General features: G+C 37.0%; 1 protein-coding gene across 1 annotated transcript; it reads right to left on the bottom strand.

Moving 5' to 3' along the window:
* Positions 1-1,029: 1,029 nt before the first annotated feature.
* On the bottom strand, positions 1,030-20,303 carry CTR9 (CTR9 component of Paf1/RNA polymerase II complex). Its single transcript, XM_088525786.1, has 24 exons — positions 20,173-20,303; positions 17,832-18,071; positions 17,176-17,293; positions 16,399-16,488; positions 15,018-15,166; positions 12,837-12,944; positions 12,329-12,436; positions 11,969-12,205; positions 11,117-11,206; positions 10,888-11,016; positions 10,601-10,784; positions 9,533-9,621; positions 9,081-9,266; positions 8,827-8,914; positions 8,432-8,580; positions 7,906-8,022; positions 7,585-7,730; positions 5,486-5,557; positions 4,615-4,750; positions 3,985-4,131; positions 3,380-3,537; positions 3,016-3,112; positions 2,589-2,701; positions 1,030-1,872 (listed from the first exon to the last, which is right to left on the bottom strand). Exons 2-24 carry the CDS (start codon positions 17,967-17,969, stop codon positions 1,464-1,466), a joined length of 3,258 nt encoding a protein of 1,085 aa, XP_088381912.1. The 5' UTR covers positions 17,970-18,071; positions 20,173-20,303; the 3' UTR covers positions 1,030-1,463.
* Positions 20,304-22,216: the final 1,913 nt, after the last annotated feature.

Genomic DNA, 22,216 nt, shown 5'->3' with positions numbered 1-22,216 from the left:
CTCCTCAGGCGCATCCTTCCAAAACTACCACAGTTACAGCCTTGCTGTGTGGCAAAGCTTCCACCTGCATGCCTGTATGTTGTCAGCAACAGGGCAACCGCATCATCAAGTTTGCTTTAATACATATTGCTCTCCTTCTACGCTTGATGTTACCAAGCACGTAAGTTTTAGGTATGAGCACGTACACACGTTGGTTGATGCCAAACTGAGCCAGGAAAAAGATGTCTCAGCTGTTTTACATTCTACTTTGTCTGCTATGGTTACCAGCAGCCTATAAACATATGACAAAACATACACAATTAAACTGGCTAAAGCTCACAACAAACCAGAAATAGCAGCATGGGAAACATCCTTCAGTTAGTATTAGGAGGAGTATTTAGACCTTTTAAAAGCAAAATAGCATTTGCTCTATAGTCTATCAAACGACAGTAGAAACACACTTCCCAGATCTCCGTAATCTCTGAGCAAAACCTAAACTTACACTGGACTTGATATCAAGCCTGAAAAATCCTTTCTGACTGATGCAAAAGACTAGTTTTCCACAACTTCAGGGAAAGACTCTGTAATGAGAATTCAGACTAAAGTCTGCAACATAAACCAGCAGCTTCTTATGTTCATGAACACAGAATGCAACAGATATATACGAAGCTACAAAACAAGTTAAAATTACTTACTCAAAGCACAGTCCTTTGTCAAATTTAATATCTCCAGATTTTCTGCTTATATATTTTAAGGGGTAAAATAAATCACTCAAAGCAAAAGAGCAGTAATAGTTTATTGTGATATTGGCAGTTTTAATCAAATAATATTGAGTTCTCCCCCTTTTTTGCCTGCCAGTTTAAATATTTTATCTACATCTGTTTTGTTACTTTACAAATTTAATATCTTCATCTTCTCACCTGATTTACCACAACAACAGAGGAGAAAGAACAAAGTCTTGAAAACATAAGGAGATACATCATGGTAAATCTGTTCTTTAATTAAAAAACAACAACAACAAAAAAACCAAAACCCCAAAAAAACCAACCCTCCATACTGGTCTTCATTCAGAATAATATAAATATCCAAAGCAATTTGTACCATTTGGTAATATATTTTCTTTTTTTTTTTGTCTTTTTGCATGTATGAACACAGAACACACAATTTTAGCCACACTGGAACCATCTAAACAATAATATAATGTTCCATAGTTTTACATGCATTCTATCCTTGGTATGCTGATTATAGATAGCACAGGGTCTCTGTTCTTTATCTACAGCAGTTTCCATTTTAGACTATACCCTAAGTCAACTTAGAAACATCCATTAGTTACTAACAGAAAGAATCACAGGAAAGTTTCACAACAGTTTACTAAAACATTATTTTGTTTTTAAATCACAGTTTTCAAATATAAAAATTGGATTTTCCCTATAACTGAAATATATTTACAAGAACATTTTAAAAAGATGTTCTGTAATTTAGATCTAATCACTGTCATCTGAGCCACCTTCGGACCCATCGTTGTTGGATCCTTCTGGTTCAGATTCATTGCCCGATCCCCTGCCAGAGCCCTCATTGTCAGACCCCCTCTCCGACTCTCTGTCCGAGTCGGCGCTGCGGGAAGCCGGGCGAGATTCGTTTTCCGAACCACCCGAGCGGCTTCTCCCCGACTGTACAGACTCGTTGTCAGACTGCTCCGAATCCGACCGCCTCCTTTTTCTGGCTGACCTGTCACTGTCAGACTCCTCGTCGGACGGGCGGACGCTGGACCTCCTCGGGCTGCCTGCCTCGCTGCCCGACTTGTTCCTGTGATCGGAATCGCTGTCAGAAACAATGCGCTTGCTGTGTTGCTGGTCTCCATCTTCCGAATCACTGTTGCTAACCCTAGCATGCCTGTAGGCAGGGAAATAAAAGAAAGGGAAAGAAATATATATTAAAAATATATTAAAAATGGTATCTATGTTGGTAAATATGGTACCTATATTAAAAAATAGTATCTCTTACTTAAAGATAATACAAGACATCAAGATTTCAGTAATGCTGGCAAAATCAAATGATTATGCTAACTGGAATGATTTGGCAAGACTAGGCATATGGACTAGTAGGTGAAAGAAAAGACTGAAAACAGGAGTAAGAACATAAGCCTAGTATGGTAACTTTGAAACACAGGAAGGAAAAGCTTCAGCTCAAGCAACACCAGGAGGATACAAAAATGACTCCTCAGAATGGAGACTCAAGAGGTTCATATTTTGTTTCTATGGCACAGTATTTCATATTCCAGAAAATGCTGCTTTTTTAAGAAAAATTTAAATATTTAGGGAAAAATTTGTAAGGTTTGAAGGGTTTGAAAGTTGAGAAAGTTGCGGCATATGTAAATTTTGAAAAATTTTAATCAAGTAAATACTTAATACTGCATCAACATGATGCAGTTGCTTAATATACTTAAAAATATTTTTATTTAGACTGGGCAGCAAGATCATATATGCTTCCAGAATTATGAAAAGGAAGAGGATTTCAAGATTTCAAACACATGAAAGACAACACCATAGTTTCTCTTGCATGTATGCACTGACACTCTTGTATACACAAGGTTCAAAAACAGTTCATACCCATCATCAGCAATTTTGAGTTTATCCTCATCAGAAGAATCATCACTAGATGAAATTATGGCTTTTGACTTGATCTTTCCTTTCATTGAAGGAGGCAGACGCTCAGGTTTGGGCTGTAATGAGAGAAGGGGGAAAAAAAAAATTACAAAGGTAGCGACAGATGCAGAAAACAAGGAACACTTCTAACACTTGCTCTAAATTTGATCAAAATAAAACACTATTACTTATTCTGTATGACTTTAGAAACATACTTTTTATCCTCAAAACAGCTGTAGCAACAGGGGAGGACAAAAATAAGTCCAAAGGCAGTTTGCTAAAAGAATCTTTGTTATAGCTTTCAACATCAGTATCTCTTGAAAAGTGAAACGATGAGGTAAGAAATGCACATTCAGAAAATCAACAAGCCATTATTCAGTAATTAACTTACAGCCTTCTTCTTCTCTGCTTTGGGTGGACGTCGTTTTTTAGGTCTTGGACCATTTTCATGCTCTTCATCATCACTCCCCTCATCTGCTTTCTGGGGTCTTAAACAAAGTCATACTTTATAGCATGTAAAGCATATAATGGCAAAAGACTTAACCTTTATCATTATCCCATGAAATCTTCAGTTGATCAAGTGTTATTCATTCATGTCTTGCATAGGGGCTATTTAATATTTATTCATATGTGCATATTACTAAGGCCACTCATTCATGTGACCTTATCAACTGCTCATTTTTTAAGCTCTTACAAAAGACATCTGGGGGAATAAAGCCCTATTATTTCTCTGGAAAGTCTAATGTATCACTTACCTCCTCCTCTTCTTCTTCTTTCTCTCTCCTTCCTCTTCTTCCCCTTCTTGTTCACTACCACTGCCCTTTCTCTTCTTTTTCTTTCTAGACATGGGTAGATCTTCATCACTGTCATCATTGACAAACTCATCAAATTCCCCTGTTCCTTTTTTGGAACGCTGTAATAAGTAAATCAATTTTAATTTATTCCACAATATAGTCCATTATTCATATTCCAGTCAAAGCAACCAGAAAAAAAGACCAAAAAAATTATCTTAACACATTTATAAAAACATGAAAACACAGACCACTGCATGTCAATTTTCCCTGAATCTCTAGACTGATATCAAGACACCAATTCCAAATCTCAACATAAGAAAATACTCTCCTTATTTGAAAAACTGAACAAAACAGATTGTGATAATGCCACCTCATGTGGAATCTTTAAGAGTTAGCTTCGATTTTTATGTTTATTACATCTGTATGATTTTGCAAAGTAGAGGTGAGGGGCTTGGGTTAATAAATTATGTTACTCTCAGAGATAACTCCCTGATATAAGAAATATAAAAATGAAGACAGGGAGAAGGAAGGAATAATAAAATAATAATAATAGTAATTTGTTCTACCCTTCCTCCACCACCACCACGTTTTTTCTCCTTTGATCCTTCGACTTCACCAGTGAACATCAGAATGTTTTTGGTCTTCTCCACATATTGAGCTCTTTGTTCCAGAAGTTTCTTCTGTTCTTCTTTTTCTCTTAGACGCTTCTCTTCCTGAAACAGAGGAAAACTAATCATTACTACTGCATTTATATTGTCTCTAAGATTGTAATTCAAGGCATGTAAATTATGTGTTGGCAAAAGGTGTGAAAATCTACTTCTGGAAGTTTGTTATAACAGAACACCCACTGCTTTGAAAACTAGGCAAGTTTTCTACCAGCTTATGCTGATAAAGGGAAAAAAACCTTAAGAGCTGTACTCAGTTGCATGAAGCGCTTTCTTGCACAGCCTGCAAGTACAGAAGTCTGAAGGCAGATCTTCATTAAAAAGAGGAGAGGAAAAAAAAAAAAAAAAAGAAGCTACATGCAAGAAAGAATGCATATTTCTGGTTAGCTATAACATTTTCTGCAAGCACTTCTTATATCCCAACAAAAGCCTTCTAGATATTTTATCAGTAACACCAGGTGCTATCACAGAACAACAAGGGCACATACACTTCATTAAAAACCATGAGCACAGAATTTAACAGAGCAAAACCTGTTCTTTAAGTAGTTTTTGGCGAAGCAGTTCCTTTTCTTGCTCTTGCTTGGCACGCAGTTCTCTCTCTTCTTCATCCTGCTTGCGTGCCCGAGCCACATGATACTGGGCCTGGCTCAATAAGTCAGAGCACTGCCTACAAGATTCAGCATTTCAAGTAAATGGAGATGACAGAAACACACTACAAGAAGAAACAATTTTCTAAACGGCATGCATCCCACCACTACATTTTGTATCAGGGACAAAAACAGCCTACCTGAAATAGTACAATTAGAACACTATAGATTTTTGAGAAAACTAGAGGAACTTCTAGCAAACTAATAATTTATCTTTAAATTGCAATATACTTTTTTTTTCTCTGAGCATTATGTTTCACTCTTAAGATTTAGCTAATTCATATACACAAGTTATACATTTAAGTTTCATCTCAGCTCATCTGAACAGCTTCAGAAATACAGTTAACAGGGACAATTTAACCACAGCTTATTGGAAAGCCTGACCAAAAAGGCAATTATTTCAAAGAAATCTGTCTACCTATGAGCTAAGGTTCCATAAGGCACTAAAATCTCCAAAAAATATTAAAGCTAGAGATGCTTTCAATAACCCTGTATAAGCTAATGCAACACTGACATTTCTTTTAACAACAAGATTAAAATTCTTCTCTGTACAAAGTGGTTTTAATGATAATCATTTAAGATATATAGTGCAGTATTGTCTGCAAGTATTCCTATTAGAGATTTAAGAATATGCTATAAATAATAATACATTTTTTTTGGAGTTTTGGAGTTCAGTTTTATTCTGGATAAAAAACAAACAAAAGCACTCAAAAATACTCCAAATATGAATGATTAAAAAAAGTATTTTTTTTTACCTGGCTTCTGTAGCAGCAAGTGCCAAATCAAATCTCATTTTATCACCTACTTTACTTAAGTAACTGAAGTACCTGGTGGGAAAACAACAAAAAAAAAAACAAGGAGAAATGGCATTATCTGAGGATTTGCTATAGTTCTGCCTTAAAATTAAGCATTTATAGCTGAATTAAAGTCCTCCAAAACTCAACAGAAGAACAAACCTCACTCTAGAAGTGAGCAATAACCTAGCAAAATTCTAAAAATATTTCAGAAATTTTATCCTAATTTATTCCAACATAAGAGAATATCATAATTATACAGACCAATTTCATCATGTTATAAACCACTTAACAGTTAGAACTAAGCACAAGAACCAATGATGCACCCAACAGACTACTGGCTACATAGATCTTAGATGCTTGGTCATGCACTCTTAAATTCTGTATAGTTTAGCAATTTAAATTAAACAAAAAAAATTAACTAAACAAATTTCAGTGCATCCTTTGCAACAGAGTTTTGTGCAAGTGCTACTGTACTAGACAATTTTTTATTTCCTAGAAAAGAAAATCATTAGATCACTTCCACATACCGCAATCCTCATAACTTGGAGTCACAGCTCAGAAACAGAGGTTTAACACAAGAGTTTCTGAAAATCCGTTCTCCATTTCCTAACCTATTATGACCCCAAAAAGATTGGCTACCAAATTCTGATTCTTCTCCTGACACTGCTCGGTTTAATCCTCAAAGCCTCTGCTGACAATTGTCAGGAATTTTACTCCTTGATGCACTGGTTCCCACCAATAACCCCACTGGCAACCCCATTATATTTACTCCGAATACTTGAAACCAACAAAAGAAGGGAAAGAAACAAAGGGGCTTATTAACTTCTCCCAGAACAGCCACCCTAACCCACTTTACAGGCTAAGCAGGCAGGTACGCCCAGATGATCAGTGTTTTAAAACCACTTTCTCCAATCTGTTTACAAGAAAAGGACCTCCCAATTATTTCAAGCTTGCCAGTTTCTTCCCACATCACAACACAAGTATTTTTAACATGGAGCTCAAATTCTTGGGCATCTAAAGAAAACATTTTTATTTAAAAATATTTTTTAAAAGTTAAATATGACAGATACTTGAATTCTCGGTAAATGAGTACCAATATCTTTCATGAAACTTTCTCAAAGTAATAGGCTTCTAAATGAACTTGTGTAAATTAAAGTTTGTTTTTGAAGGTATAATCTGCATTACACACATCACTAGGTTTGTGAAGCGCTCATTTGTACGAAAGATTTTTTTTGTTGTTGCTGAAAAAAGTAACTTAAAAGCTTTTGCATAGAGGATATGTTTTGGTCAATACAACAATGAACTATTTTTCAATTACAAATACCAAAAAAATGAAGAGATGATATCAGGCCACATAATCCCTGACACTATAAACATCTGAAAGACAACATCTATTCTGAGTGAGCTGAGCTGGGACTATGTAAGAAAGCATCAACTACCTCAACCTTACCTAGGAATGGGATATTACAGGACTTGAAAGGACAACAGGACTTGAAAGCACAACAGTATTTTCCTTCCACAAAAGATAATGTTTTGGTGTTTTAGAGAACCAACAGATGTGAAGAAGCTTAAAAAGAAGCTTCTGTTCTAAAGTTAGAAGAGTGCTTGGGCTTTGCTGCCTACTTGAGAACACAGTTTTCAAGAATTATTAGTCACTAACCAGGCTTGTACACAAAATTAGCAGATCTAATTTTGAGATCCAGGTTCAAAAATCTGTAATTTTTTTGAAGAAACCTTCACGACAATGAAAATTTTAGATGAGAAGAGTATTTACAGCATTTTCTCCAACTACAATCTTCCAAGAAATAGTACATCTTGGTCATGATAATACAGAAACTTTAGCAAATACGTAAGGACCACCTGGCCATTAAAACTGGCTCTGAAGAAACATCTAAATATTTATGGGGCAAATTCTGGTTACACCATTAGGAATTCTAGAATTAAGCACACTGTTTCACAGAAGACAATCACTCTCCTTCCTAATCAAAACTGGACTTATACTGTACAATTGTAAGGAAACACTGAAAATATAATGATTAGAGATAAGATGGCTTTACCTGTGAGCTAGCTCCAGTTCTTTCACAGCATTAAGCACCTCTTTTAGATTGCTTTTTTCATCTTTTAGGACAGAGGTAGCTAGTCTTTGCAGCACTAAAGCCACATTAAACATAAGTACTGTATCACTTGGTGCTACATGCCTGGCCTGTTAAAGAAAAGCACATTTTAAAGATACACAACAATGTCCCATACAGGTGTACTGACATGACTACAGATGGTAAAGCACTATTTTTTCAATTAAACTGTTATATAGAGACACACAAACATGCATCAATTTACACTAATTGTATTCTGTAATATATGATGTTATATATTCATACCTTTAACAAAGTTTGCTTGCATTCCTGTAACTTGCCACATTTGAAGAGGGCCCGAGCTAAATACAACAACACCTCTGTATTTTGATGCTTATAGAACTTTCTGAGGCAGTTTTCATACTGAAATAGAGAAATCAAATTAAGAAGTGACAATGACTAGTTACTTTTTATAGCTAACTGAAGGAAATTCTTCTATTCCTGGAAAGCATTACTGCTAATGTGCTCAGACTCATTTTAAGAGCACACACTATTCTCTGCAGTATGAAATTTGATGCAACTAATTACAAAAAATATATATAAATATATATATAAAGTAACTCAATATACAGAATGTGTGTAAGCTGATAGGTGCTTTGTTACTCTATCTGGATTTGACAGTGTGTTTCTAAATCCAGACTTGACAGCTAATACTAAACTAGAAACAGACTGGGAACTGGCCATGTATTATTCAGAATCTTAGGAGCTGACAATGACAGCAAAGAAACATACAGAACTGAACATATTATATAGTTCAATTTAGAGAGGTTACCATCTGCACAGCACTGATGTACTGTTTCTGTTCTACATATATGTGTGCCAAATTCAGCCAAACATCACTGATATCTGCCGTTGCCTCTCTCACTTGGGCAAAAACATCACGAGCTTCACGGAAATATCCTTTATGTGCCAAGACAGCTCCTGAGGAGAAAGTAATACGTACAGAGTAACAGTACAGTATAGCAGCTTCATTTACTAGGCATTCCTACTAGAGAAAATAGTGCCCCATTAACAGCTGAGCAACACAGCTATTCTATGAAAGCTTTGCTTTATCTGCTTCGCTAACTAGTGCGTGACTCTTGCAAAAAACCAACGCTATATACTAAAATACGAAGCATGAGAATATCACAGTCTCTGACATAAGGAAAATCAAAGTCTAATATTCACCTATGCCATTGGCAGCATACAAATTCTTTGGATCATTTCTGAGTACTTGCTTGTAGATTGCTAATGCACGGTCTTGATGACGCTTTTCCTACAGAAAGGAATAGAACAATTTATCATTTCTGCAATGGGGTAACTACAAGATCTACTCAGCATCTTTATGGATTATAGCATGTCCAATAGACAACATGAAAACTGTATTAAGTAGATGACAGCATATCATAAAGCCACATACACCGCACAGAGATGCACATTACCTTTTCTCTATCCCTTGTAGGTTGATGCAGAGTCTGCAACCAAACATTGCCAAGAGCCAGCATGGAGTAAGTATCATTTTGTGTGGAAGGTTGTTTCAATATTCTCTCAAATTTCTTCTGTCCTGGACCCCACTCTTGTTTAGCCAAATGAAGATTACCAATTAGAGACCAAGCATCTGGATGGTCCTGAACAGAAATTCACTGTAAGTTGAAAAGCAGTGTCCCCTTGCAAGGTTACTTTTTCAAGTATAAAGTGTTGTGTGAGTGTGTGAGGTTTGTTTTGTTTTTTTAAAAACAAATCTGAAGTACCAAGAAAAAAAAAAAACAAAGATTACAATACTGTTCTCTTCACTTGTTGATCTGAACAAACAAAATAAACCATGGCATAAGGTTAATAAAAGTGAAAGTGTAGGTTAGCATGTCTAAGTTAAAACACCTGAAGTGTTACAAACCTGATTTATCTGAAGTGCTTCTTTAAACCAATCAGAAGCTTCATAAAAATTTCCTTTATCTCTAGCCATAGCTCCCAAGCGCAAGTAGCCTTGAAGGAGAGAGGGGAATGAAAAAACAAAGAAAGATCAGTTTAAAGTCATCTCAAACAAGAAAAAAAAACAACAACCAAAAAAAAATTTCAAACCAAATCATTTTCTTGATCTGCTCAGGACAGCCAGCTATAAGACACCTTTTGTGTTCTATTCACTATGAGACACACTAAGTAAACAGGAAGTTCCATCCACAGCAATGATTTACAAGTTGCAGATTTTATTCTAAAATAATTTAAATGCTTTTAACTGGCTTCCTAAGTTACAGACAACTGAAAAACCTTAGAGAAAGAAGGATACATCAGTTCTGTAAGTTATTATTTGGTTAGTTTGAGCAAGTGGCCATGGCAGACAGCCAGGATAAAGGCCATAGTTGGTTGGGGCCTGATCTGTATGCTCTGCTGAGCAAAGGTTACCTCCTCTCCTTTGCAGCAAATACCACAGGTGAGCTGCTTGGGGGCAACAGGAAGAACAGAACAGAGTGAGGAAGAACACCTGTGCCCCATGCCCCCCCCCTCCCCAAACCCCTTGTTAGCAGCTTCACCAACACCCCTCAAAAGCCACTCTTCCCTGAAACAAGGCCAAGGTCTAAGATAAAGCTGTTCTCCCAAAGTGTCTCTTTTTCTATTTCTGCGGCCAGGTAAAGTCAGAGAGGCTGGGCATATCAAGGGGATGCTCTTGACTGAACCTGAGGTGCAAGCTGATAAGGCTTTGGTGAAGGGTGGAGGGCAAGGGAGAAAAAGACATACAAATACAGACAAGATAGTTTAGGTGGAGTTTGGAGTACAGTATGAATTATCAATACTTGGGAGGCTTAAGTCTAGCATATAAACGAAAACAGAAGGAGGACAAAGAGGCCCCAAAACTACAATGAAAAGAGGTGAAGATAGATACAAAGAGACCAGAAAACACTCTACATATGAAGACTTTTGGTATTTTAAGGAGGACTATTGAACCAAAATACCAAACACTTCTTACAATCAACGTAATTAGGATGTTCTCTTAAAATGTTTTTATACAGCTTTTCCGCTTCATGAAATTCACACATCGCCTCATATAGTCTGGCAAGGTTATAGGACGTTGTTACAGAGATAGCATTGTAATAATGCTCATCATGTTCAGCTTCTGCTTTTGCACGATCCAGTGATGCCAAAAAATATTTCTAAAGTATAAAAAGAAAAAGGAATAAAGCAGTCCTGAATATTCTTATAGGAAAAATTCTGGGTGATCAAGCAACTCAATTTAGACTTTGAAAAACTGCATACCTTGGCTTCTCCTAGGTTTCCAAGTCTGAAGTGCAGAGCACCCACGTTATTCAGAATCTCGGGTGGGACATCAGCCTGCACTTTCTCTTGCAGAATGCGTGTGGCTGTTCCATAGGCTGACAGAGCACCCTTTACAAAGACAAAGAATGGTGATGAAAGAAAGAAGAAGAATTCTATGTATTCTGACTAAATGCAGACATACAATTCATACACTGCATACTAATAATACCTGTATATCAGTCTGTTCTAGAATTTGTGCTAATTCAATCCATGCTTCTACATCATCTGGATACTGCTCTGTGACTTTCTTCAAATGACCCTGAGGAACAGCAGAAAATAATTACACCTCTTTGTGGATGCATTAATTGTTAAAACAAACCTTGAAGGAAACAACGATGGTTTTAACCTCTTCATTAAAAGATTCATCATATTGTCTTCTGCAAAAGAAAACACATCCTGAATATTTGCATAACTGACTAAAGCTTAGTGACAAAAAAGTTTCTTTTCCCTCATCATGATACCTTCTACAGAATGCTATACAGGCGTAACATTTTAGGGAAGCATAAAATACTAGATATTAATGTGTGGGAAAGTGGGAATAGTGGTATCCAAGACTTGCTACACTTACCTAACATTAGAGTAAAAAAATTTTCATTAAAAACAAATGCGCGCACACACAAACAATACCACAAAAAAACCAAAACTCTTTCCAAATTTAAGCTGAGAAGTGTATTTAGGAAATCACTAGTTAATTTGTCATTCTCACAGTATTTGTAAATATATGGAAAGAATTCTCCCCTTTTCAAAGTGTGTAATACAAAAATGACGCTGGACCTCCTCTAAATTCCTGAATTTCCCTTATCTGCAACCTAGCAATAGCCCTACAACTGACCAGAAGTGGTAACTCTCCACAGTTAAGAGCATCCCTGATGATGACCAATATTAAATAATCTCAATGCACAAGCAATTCGGTATTTAAAGTTACACTCTGAATTTTATGCATCTTATGGTATAGCTAGATTTCAAGGAGCAAGTTCTATTCTTGGATGTTGGCATAATAAGATGCTGGCAGAATTCTCACCTTCGCAATATCCCGTTTCTCCTGGTCTTCTGAAGCTGCATAAAGAGAGCCAAGGATTTTCATAGTCTCATAATTGTTAGGATAAGCTTTCAAAACTTTTTCAAAGCATTGTGATGCATTCTCTTTGTCCCCTCGATAAATGTACATCTGACCCAATCCAAAAAATGGAAGTACAAAAGAGGATGAGGCAAACTGAGTGGCCTGATAATAATATTGGAAAGCTTGATCGTAATCTTCCTGATTAAAAAGAAATAAAGAAAAGGTAGTGTTATTGTTTGCATAGTTAACAGCTGTAAGCACTTTTGTAACACAGAATTTTAAAGTATATTTTCAAAGGAGGCTTTTAAAAAAACTTCTTACCTGTACATGAAAAGATCTAGCCAACTGGTAACAACTCTCTGCCTGCATTGCTTCAACTTCTGTATTATGGAAAGCATGAAGAGCCAAATGTTGGACTTTGCCATAATCCTGAATAACAAAAGGTGCATGGAGTTTGAATGACTTCATCTTGTATATGGCAAAGAAACACCAATAGCTATTCATATTTATTTTTTAATATACTGTGTCTATTCATTGAAAGCTTTAGCTGTAGCATGGACTAAATACCAACAAATATACTTTTACTTGTCACTATCCTTTCCTCTGTACTGTATTTTAAAACCTGAGGTGAGTGGGAGAAACCCCTCAGGACTCCCAGGTGAGCTTGAATTAAAAGTTAAGCGTCTTTTCTTGCCTTTCTTGGGAAATACCAGCTATACAAGCAGTTCCATATAATACCCCATTTTGCCTGACAAAACAAGATTGAATCTAACAGTAGCAACCTTGTTGTTGAAAGGTTGTCAAATAGTTGACAAAATGTTCCTCTTACCTTCTTGAAGAAGAAGTGATTAGCCAAGTGATTCAGCACCATTGGATTACTGGGATCAATTGTGTAAGCCCTAGAAAGGAGTTGGACACCATTTTTGATGGAATCAGCCTAGAGGAAAGATTAACAGGAATCAGTAATATCTTAACAGCTGTATTCATTAGCATCTTCAAAGCTATTCTTCAGTCCAGGCAGATGCAGGAACTCTAACAAAGTCCTTGCTAGGTTCACAGAAAAAAAAAAGTGAATTCAGCAACAATTTTTTTTTTTCCTTTCCCAATTCATACAGATAGAAAAATAGGCGATTAAGCCTCTACATAGGGCAGACACAGATTTTCTAGGAGAAAAAAAAAAAAGAAAAAAGAAATGCTTTGCCTTGTCTCTTTCAATACTTATCACACTACTAATCATAATAAAAAAGGGAGGCTAACAAGGTAAAAAATGCTCTTCTACTATTCAATATACCTAACTCTTGTTTGGCTTAGGCTTCCTCCCTTTACTTGATTCATTCAGAGAGGTGAAAATTCTCATGTTCAAATTCTAATCAAGAAATTCAAAAATTGAGAACTACCCAAACTTAAGTTATAAATAATAAATAAAGCAGGTTTGCTGTTTTTACATAGCAAAATTACATCTAGATGTTCTCTTCTGAGCGATTTCTAGCTTGAAGGAAGCTTTCCATGGGTAAAAATTTGACTTAATTTCAAATCTGTAACTGATACAAAAACTGCTATTTGGGACATTCATAGATTTTTATCATATGTCATCTTAATTCTGTATTTATTTCCCAACACTGTCACCAAAAATAATTATTGAGTAACACGTAACATCTATGCTTTGCTTTATACTACCAGAAGAAAGGTTATCTTACTGAACAGATTAGGTTTTATGATGCTGAGACACCAAGAGACACAAGGCAGTCTTTCAGGCAACTAAAAACAATTTCAGCTTTAAAAAGCACCATTTTTCCATGGCTATCTTAGCTATATTGAATCATTCTTATCGTCAGCCTAATTACCAAAGACAAGAGATGCTGAAAGAGCTCATTCCTTGAAATTACTTGAAAGAGTTAAAAAAAATAAATAAATAAATTAGGAAAAAAATGATAACATGCTTCATTAGTTTCTTCCTCTGAAATATTTATTAAGACCTGACTTCAGAATATTATTGATTGACTCTGCAGTTTTAGTAAAGAAAACTCCCACTGCATTTGCCCAAATTATTTATGCAAGCCTAAAATGTTTAAGCACATGATTTTGTAAATTTGTGAGTAAAGAATGTCTTCGATGTCTATATTTTCTCTAAAAAGTAACACTGGGATCACACTTGACATTTTAGCAATGCGGTTACATAAGAAAGTTCACCCACTCCCCCAACCTTTAAAGTTCCTCCCCACCCCAATAACTTCTCCAGCTAGCTCAAATTCACTAGCTTAGATCTTATGACTCCAAATAAGCTAGACCATGCTATGCAATGATATATGTAGGAGGCAGGATCATTACTGTAACTTCATCAACCCAGTTAAGGCCAGTAAAATAAAGAATAGGCAAGAACGAGGCGGCACACATGCGAAGGTAGTTTGAATACAAGCTTTCACACAGTTATGGAAGTTATGCTCTGTAAAGCTCAGGACCAATCTCCTGAGACTACCTCTTTTATCCTGCCCTTGCTGTTGGCGTGTTGCTCTTTCAAAAAATTCCTTGAGCTCTGCAATAGATCTGCCAATGCAAGTGAGGTCTCCATGTACTGGGGACTTCCAGAGTACCCTGAGTTCAAACTGCTACAGCCACCTGTAGAGTCCCTGAAGACTAAGCAAGGCTAGCTATATATACTGCTCTGCATAATCTGACCAAGACTTTGAAACCAGCATTTTTTAAATGATTGGACACACATCTGAGCAAGGGCTTAGACTACTTTAATTAAAAGTTAACTTAGCATTAGTTTTCTGTACTTAGCATCTCAATAAGCAAGATAGCTAAAGGTTTTTAACAATAATGGGCAAAGTTATTCAGTGTGTGCTGCTCACATCTTAAGTACATATCTATAATATTATTCAATAATGACACTGAAACGATTTAATTAACCCTTTTAAAAGCTGAAGTACTTTTCAAAGCATTAAAAATGTTTTATTTTAAGATACAGAGAGAGTGAAGTGAGTATGGCTTCTAGTTAAGTCAGACCCACCTCTTTATTATTGAGTTCCAGAACAGCCAGTCCAACCAAAGCCCCTACGCATTTTGAATTTAGCTCCAGAGCCCTGCTGAACGCCAAGCGAGCTTTTTCCAACTTGTTCAGTTTCACGAAGCAGTGGCCCATACCTAATCGAACCTCAGCTAGAGAACAAGATGACATCATTCAGAATTCCAAATTTTTCAACTTTATGACTGTTTTACATTCTGGACATCAACTAATGTGGAGACAGTGTCTTTTAATACTTCTTCAAAGCCTGTAAAGCCATGTAACAATTTGCTGTTTTTAAAAGCAGGCTCACAAACTTGGCAACAGATCTAAACTTAGTAGGAAATAATAGTAATCTTATTTATTCGTGCTATCCAGAACAGTGGACTTTATCTCTGAAAGACTCTGCTGTCAAACAAATAGAATTTTACCTTTATAGAAACATATTCCAAAATAGAGAAAGGCATTAAAAATCATTATGAAAGATATGAATATTTAGGGCAGGTAAGATCAGCTGAGATTTCCATGATCCTGCACAGATGAGCTAATCCAAAGAACTCACGTTATATTGCTCTTTCAGGCTGCCTGCAGACTAGGAACACAGAGACATTTTTATACATCATTTTCATGTGTGTATGCAGGGAGCAGGCAAGGTTGAATGAAACCTTTTTTTCTTAAAAAAGCTGGCATTTCTAAAATCATTTCCGCAACAGTGATTCTACAGAATTACAGAGTACGCATTAACCTTGTCATAAATTATTTTTCAAAGAGATTACAGCAAAGCATACCACAACCCTCCAGAGACTTTAGAGTACTTATGGTCCTTAAAGAAGTATCCTGAGTATTACTATTGTATTTTTAATAATGTGCCTAGCATCTACAGCTGTCACTGATAGCTTTCTGATTTTGACATTGATAAAAAGCATACAACAGAATGTAAACTTACATCATGTAGTACAAATAGAATTTTACATCTTAATTCTTGATATATATTGTTATTAGTGCTATTACAACATGACATAGCTTTTTTTTTAAATCCTACTTCAAAATCTCACAGATAGGTTCTGCAACACTCTTGAACAGCATTTTTTTTCCTATCCCATTTTAATTTATTTTGTATACAGCTTCTAATTCACTGTAATGTCTTTAAAATAAAAGAATGAAAAAAAAAAACGTCAGGCATTTTCTCAAATACAACCTTTGTCACCAATTAAAAACTACTCCAAGTCAGATTTCTGAAGCCTCCTAGGGATTTATACTGTGACAGATGTAGGTTAGAAAAAAAAAATCCTTCAGGATTATGAAGACCAACTGAATTATGAAGACCAACTCAAGACCTGTCTAAATCTGCAAAGACCTTTCCACTAGCAAATGCTTTCTATCTTACCTGGGCATCCTGGATTGGTGCGCAGTGCTTTCTTGTAATAGGCAAGGGCTCCTCTATAATCTTTCTTGTTGAAAGAAATGCATGCTTTACCTGGTATAACATACAAATTATAACAAATATTAAAAAATGGTTATAAATTAGAAAGTGATGGGCATTACTCTGTGGATTTGTGCCCTACTGATTTTCAGAAGTTACTATTAAAATAAAGTTGAAAATTCAGACAGTTACACATATCTTGTTATCTTTGACTAAGCCAAGCATATCAAAAAAACAAAATAAAATAAAAAAATAAAAAAATAAATCAAACGCAGGAACACATTAAATTTACATTTTCCCAGTTTTCCAAATAGAATTCTTTCTATCTTGGCCACAGGCAAGACATTTGTTAAGACAAGCTTTATTAGTAAGCACAAAGAAACGGTGCTGTTCAGACTTCTGACCCTTCACTATTGAAATTCCTCACCTTAGAGTGTCTAGCTTCACTCATATCATCAGGAAAAGGAAAGCAGGCTGAATTCAGTTTGCAGATGTCAGAACATGTTGGCTAGGCCTCTACTTGCTCCTGTGTTGCCCTAACTTTCTCCCTACACATGCACATAGTTCCTGAATCTAAAGAAGCACCCAAGCAATGTTATACATTTCTGACCCAAAACAGATACACCTTTTTTGCCTTGTTCACCTCTCTATTTATATATGCACCCCTTCTTAAACATAATTTTATTTCCAGATTCAATTAGATATATATTTTTTAAAAACACAAATACCCATAATTCATACCAAGAAGGGCTGGAATATTATTTGGAGATTGGTTCAGCACAAAATGGAACTGTGCATCAGCTTGGTCCATCTTATCACCTTCTAGCAGACAGAAACAGGCTCTTCCCAACAAGTGATTCTAGAAGAAGGGGAAAGAAAAGTATTTCTGCTATATTAATCTTTGTAAAATATGATGCTTAGATCACAGGAAAGATTAACTGGCTACGCAAGAATGCTTTCTCTGATAAATATACTTCTCTTGCAGCAGGAACTGAAAATAAGAAGTGATTTCCAAAATTTACATGCTATCTAGCAAGAGTAACAAACCTCCCCACTCCAGCTCCCCAGTAACTATAAAATGACAACAACACATTCATATCAGGCGGTCCCAGCTAGACATAATTATATTTCTCTGGTGGCAATGCACACATTTCAGGCACTCACAAGATTTACTTGCATATCCTACATGGCCAGACTTTGAAGCCTGAGCAATTTCTATCTCCCCACTAGTGATAAAATATTTTTTTTCTTTAGAAAAAAAATGTTGAAAACAACATCTTGGTCTGGCTGAAACCAAAGTATGTTGAAATTAAAGTTTTTTTTTTTTTTAAAAAAGGTAAATAATCTACAAGTATGAATATTATATATGAATAGAGGCATACATATTTTGTTTTTACCTGATCATACATGATAATTTTGTCAGCCATAGTATACAACAAGGTAGCTTGTGTAATAAGCTCCTTTTTGTTGTCTTTGTTCTTTTCCTTCCGAGCCTGCTGTACATAATATGCTGCCAGAGTATCCAGACATGTCATCTGATCTTTTTCATGGTCTCTGTAGTCCAAGTTGCCATCTATGCGTGCAGCTTCCAAGAGCTTCACAAAATCTTCTGTTTTCCCTTGTTTGTAGTATTCCAGCTGTAAAACAGTTTTCATAGACATATTGCATGAAATACCTAACATACCAAGTTGATAGTTGAAGTGTAAAACAGTTTCTCCTTCCAAAAAGGAAATGAATGAAGGGATGAAGGGATTCTGATACAAGCTCTAATATAAATAATTTTCTATCATTATCCTGTCTTATTATTTCTACGTATAATCTGCTACTCTTACTCAAAAAAACAGTAGCCTCTGATTATTCAGCCAATGCTAAATGATACCAAAGAAGTTACCTACTAAAGCAACAACTCTGAACTCATGCAATGATTTGGTGTCATACTAGTAATGTAACTGATCAGCAATCTTATGGATGACTACAATCCCATAAATTTATGGTAGAGAAAGAGTAGTCTACCTACATGGTTAATTACACCTATGTGACTATACCTCTGTGTATGTCAGAATACAGAGTCCAACTTCATGTTAATTACAGTACCAAAAAAAAAAAAAATCAATCCATACAAGGAAAAAAAAAGATATTAAATTTAAAATTAACAACAGTAAGTATCAGTGTGGAAGAATTGTTTGAAAGCGGGAACTGAGAGGAAAACTAGGGCCTAATCGAAGTTCTGGCAGTACACAAGCTTGCTTGGGGTGATACACAGTTGCCACTTCCAGGGCAGTTGGTAGGCGCTGACTCAGCTCCTCCACAGTTCCCTGGGCAACACAATCTGCCCACCTCACAGCTGCAAAGGGGAGGCTGGAGCAAAGTGAAGACAGCGCGGCCAAACTCTGTTGCAGTCCCTGTGCTGGGCCACTGACAAGCCGCACAGTGGCTGTCTAACGGGAGATATACGATAACGTGTCCAGTGCTGAGCCAGCAAAGATGGCAAATCACTCCTTTTGGATGAACTTTGCTTGAACTTTGCTCATTATAATTGTCAAAACACATCTCCATCCCAAAAGTTACCCGCCTCCGAGGTACGACCACTCCTCCCTGAGCATGCGCTCTAGATTTTCGATTGTCTGTACCTTTAAATGAAAGCAAGAAACTTTTTCACCAATCAATAACAATATTAAGTATGACTCTAGTCACTCAGGCTCCACCTGAATGTAAAGAAAAGTATAAAAGGTGAACTAAGGATGAAAAGGAGGAGGGAAGAATCCACTGTAACTCTTGGGTCAGTCAACGGGCTGAGCCCCCTTCCCTCCCTTCAGGTTTGGATGCTGCCTGAGGAGACTAAGAAGTGAGAGGGAAAAATCCATTGTAACTTTTGGATCAGTCGATGCACTGATCCCCCTTTCCTCCCCCTCGGGTTGGGACGTCGCCTGAGGAGACTCGAGACTGAGAGCCCTCTCCCATCTTCCGGGGTGAGGGATGATTGCACATTTGTACATCAGAGCTAGCTAAAAACCCCACACTGTAGTAGAGAACTTCCTGTACTGACATCCGAAACCTGCTTTGTAAATGTTGCATTTGAATAAATCATGGTGTTTGTGAACTCGATTACATGTTTGGGGGGAGGTGATCGAACCTACGGTTGACGGACAGTTCATGAATCCAGTACTGCCAGAGTCGAGCTTATAGTTGATCACACTATTTGGGCACTCAATTCGCCCCTAGGAAGGCGATCGGACCTACAACCCACAGACTGTGAATCTGATACTGATTTGATATCTCCTTCTCTTTCTCCCCTCCCCCCACTATGGCTTTCAAGCTGCAATATTTCACAATCAGTCAGCAATATTATATATTCAGAACCAAAACGCACCTAGCACTCTAGGCTAAGCTATCAATGAAAAAAATATCTACCAAAAAGAAAAGATCTCTCTGCTGAAAAGCAACATAATGTCTTAAGCTACTTACAAGATCAGTAAAAAGAGAACGCTAATACTACATAATCACAAATAACAATTTGGTAAGTCCAAATTTAATAAACCAGCTGTATTTGAAAAATTTCTTAAAAAAAAAAAAAAAAAAAGAATAAGGTACTCTGAATGTTACACAGGACAAGAAATATCTGACTCAGAATCAGGGACCTAACAGCCTAACTAAGTTCCAGCTCAGAATTCGGTTATTTCTGATCACAAAAGCTAGATAGGATAAATGATAATTTTAATATATTGAATATATACTAACCGCCAAGGCAATCCATATGTGCAGTTGCGTGTGTTCCTGTTTCAGTATACTTATAACTTCATCCCCCTCAGGTAACTGATCGAAGTCAAGCTCAATCACCTAAAACCAAACAAAACAGATTTCTTTTTGTGTTATTTGCCATGGAGCTCAAAGCACGCTGGATATCTCAGAGCACAAAACATGCATAATCCTTTGAGTTTAAACAAGGTTATTGACAATGAAAGAAGAGAAGTTTTAAATTACTTTGCACAAAACAGTCCCTCTCAAGTATCATAACAAACACAATGCAATGTTTAGAATACCAGTCGGGGCAGAAAACACATGAATGTTATTTTAACTTTCATTAAAGATTTTTGCCTCAAAATGTGTGCAGTTCTACTAACAATCAATTAGCCAACTTAACCAGACACGAGTTGCTTCAAGAGCTACTGAGTCTCTATAAGACATTTCCTACAGGTAACACAGAGATCTAAGATACGATTAGACTCTTCAAGCAATTAGGTATCAGGGGATCAATATCGAAGACTGATCTCAGAGCCTTCAGATTATTTGTCAAATCATCTTTGTGCCCAAGAGAATTAGCAGGTTATTTAAGTGACAAACACTCTAGAGAGTGAACTAAATTTCCAAATGTTAGTCATCACAGTCATCATGAGCAAATAGTGTCAACAACTTTCACCATGCAATCATCATTTTGCAAGTACGACACTCATCAATCTACTCTTCTGATATACAGAATGTGGGAAAAAAAAAAAAAAGAACAGATACTACCAACCAGCCGAGTTGGTAGGGGACACAACTGCCTGTTTGTTCACTTGCTACTCAATGCTGCTACTTTTGTTATTAGCTACCTATATTATTAGTAGTCAATTTTAAAGTGAGTAAAGGGTACACCGGCGTCTGGCCAAGTCCCCCAGTTATCAATAGAGATACTTCGAAGATTGGACTAGAGCAATCCAGTTTATAAGGAACTAGTGACTGATTATGATACCTATCACAGCACGCTAGGGGAAATATTTCGGTCAATATTGTTATTCTTAGATTGAACATCTTGGACAGTACATCCTCTCTGACAGATAATGGTGTTATATCTAGCAAACCTCAATCTACAAACCAAAATAGTTATTCGTGAAAAATAAACTCTGTCAACACGAATAAATGTGAAAGTTTTAAAAGACAGAAGAAATAAATTGTGTATTTTATTTTCACAGCAATTTTTAGGGATACATCCAGAACTTCACAATCCAAATGCTACTACCTATAACTTGAAGAACACTAACAATTTTATTTACTTGTGATAAAATCTAAGAAATGTTCCTGTCACAGAAAAAAGTCCTCCCACATGTAACTAACCGACAGCATAACATACTAGTACCTTTTAACATTTAAAACATGTAACAGCAGCTGTACCAAAACTTCTTGGTGAAGTAGCTAACACAGATGATCACAAAAGATCTCCAGGCCACAGACAAGCACCATGTTTCAACACTTTACTTACTGACTCAAAACGTGTACTATCTGTTGTGGGGTGATCTAACTTCGAACTTTACTGGGTGAATTGCCAACTGTCTCTCTTAGAAGGGTTTAATTCTAGCTTGTGTCAGTTACTTCAAGCTAGTAAGAAATGTCACACTGCTAAAACCTCACCGAAAACAACTTTTCTGCGCCCACCAACGGGGAGATGGAGGGACACACGGCTCGAGAGAGCCAGCGTCGGCAGAAAAACGAAGGGGGTGGGCAGGTACCGCGGGGCGCCGGCAGCAGCCGCGCTGCGTTCCTTTCCCCAACAGCGAGACGCCGCTGAGCGCGGCACCGCCGAAGGAGAGACATCACCGACATCCCCCTCAAGTGAGGGGCGGCGACAAACGGCTGCACGGCTTCGCGCCCACCCCACCAGGCCGCGCCACCGCTTCGGGCCCCCACTCGCCTCGTCGGTGTCCCGGAGCGGGATCTCGATAGAGCCCCGCGACATGATGGCGGCAGCACTACCCGCCGAGCCGCTGCCCTCAACAGCCGCCGCGCGCGCACTCCCACTTCCCTCCGC

This window comes from Tinamus guttatus, unplaced genomic scaffold (genome assembly GCF_059628265.1).
Source record: "Tinamus guttatus ecotype Peru unplaced genomic scaffold, ASM5962826v1 Tinamus_guttatus_pri_ptg000240l, whole genome shotgun sequence".
Taxonomy (NCBI): domain Eukaryota; kingdom Metazoa; phylum Chordata; class Aves; order Tinamiformes; family Tinamidae; genus Tinamus; species Tinamus guttatus.
Note: the sequence above shows the minus strand (reverse complement) of the source record. Positions and strands in the feature narration are given on the sequence as shown.

Excerpts from the sequence above, each read along its gene's own strand:
- CTR9 (XM_088525786.1), bottom strand. The coding sequence starts at position 17,969 with ATGACATGTCTGGATACTCTGGCAGCATATTATGTACAGCAGGCTCGG. Across the intron at positions 12,437-12,836 it reads ATCACTTCTTCTTCAAGAAG|GATTATGGCAAAGTCCAACA; the intron begins GTAAGAGGAACA and ends TTTGTTATTCAG. Across the intron at positions 9,622-10,600 it reads ACATCCTAATTACGTTGATT|GCTACTTGCGCTTGGGAGCT; the intron begins GTAAGAAGTGTT and ends CTCTCCTTCAAG.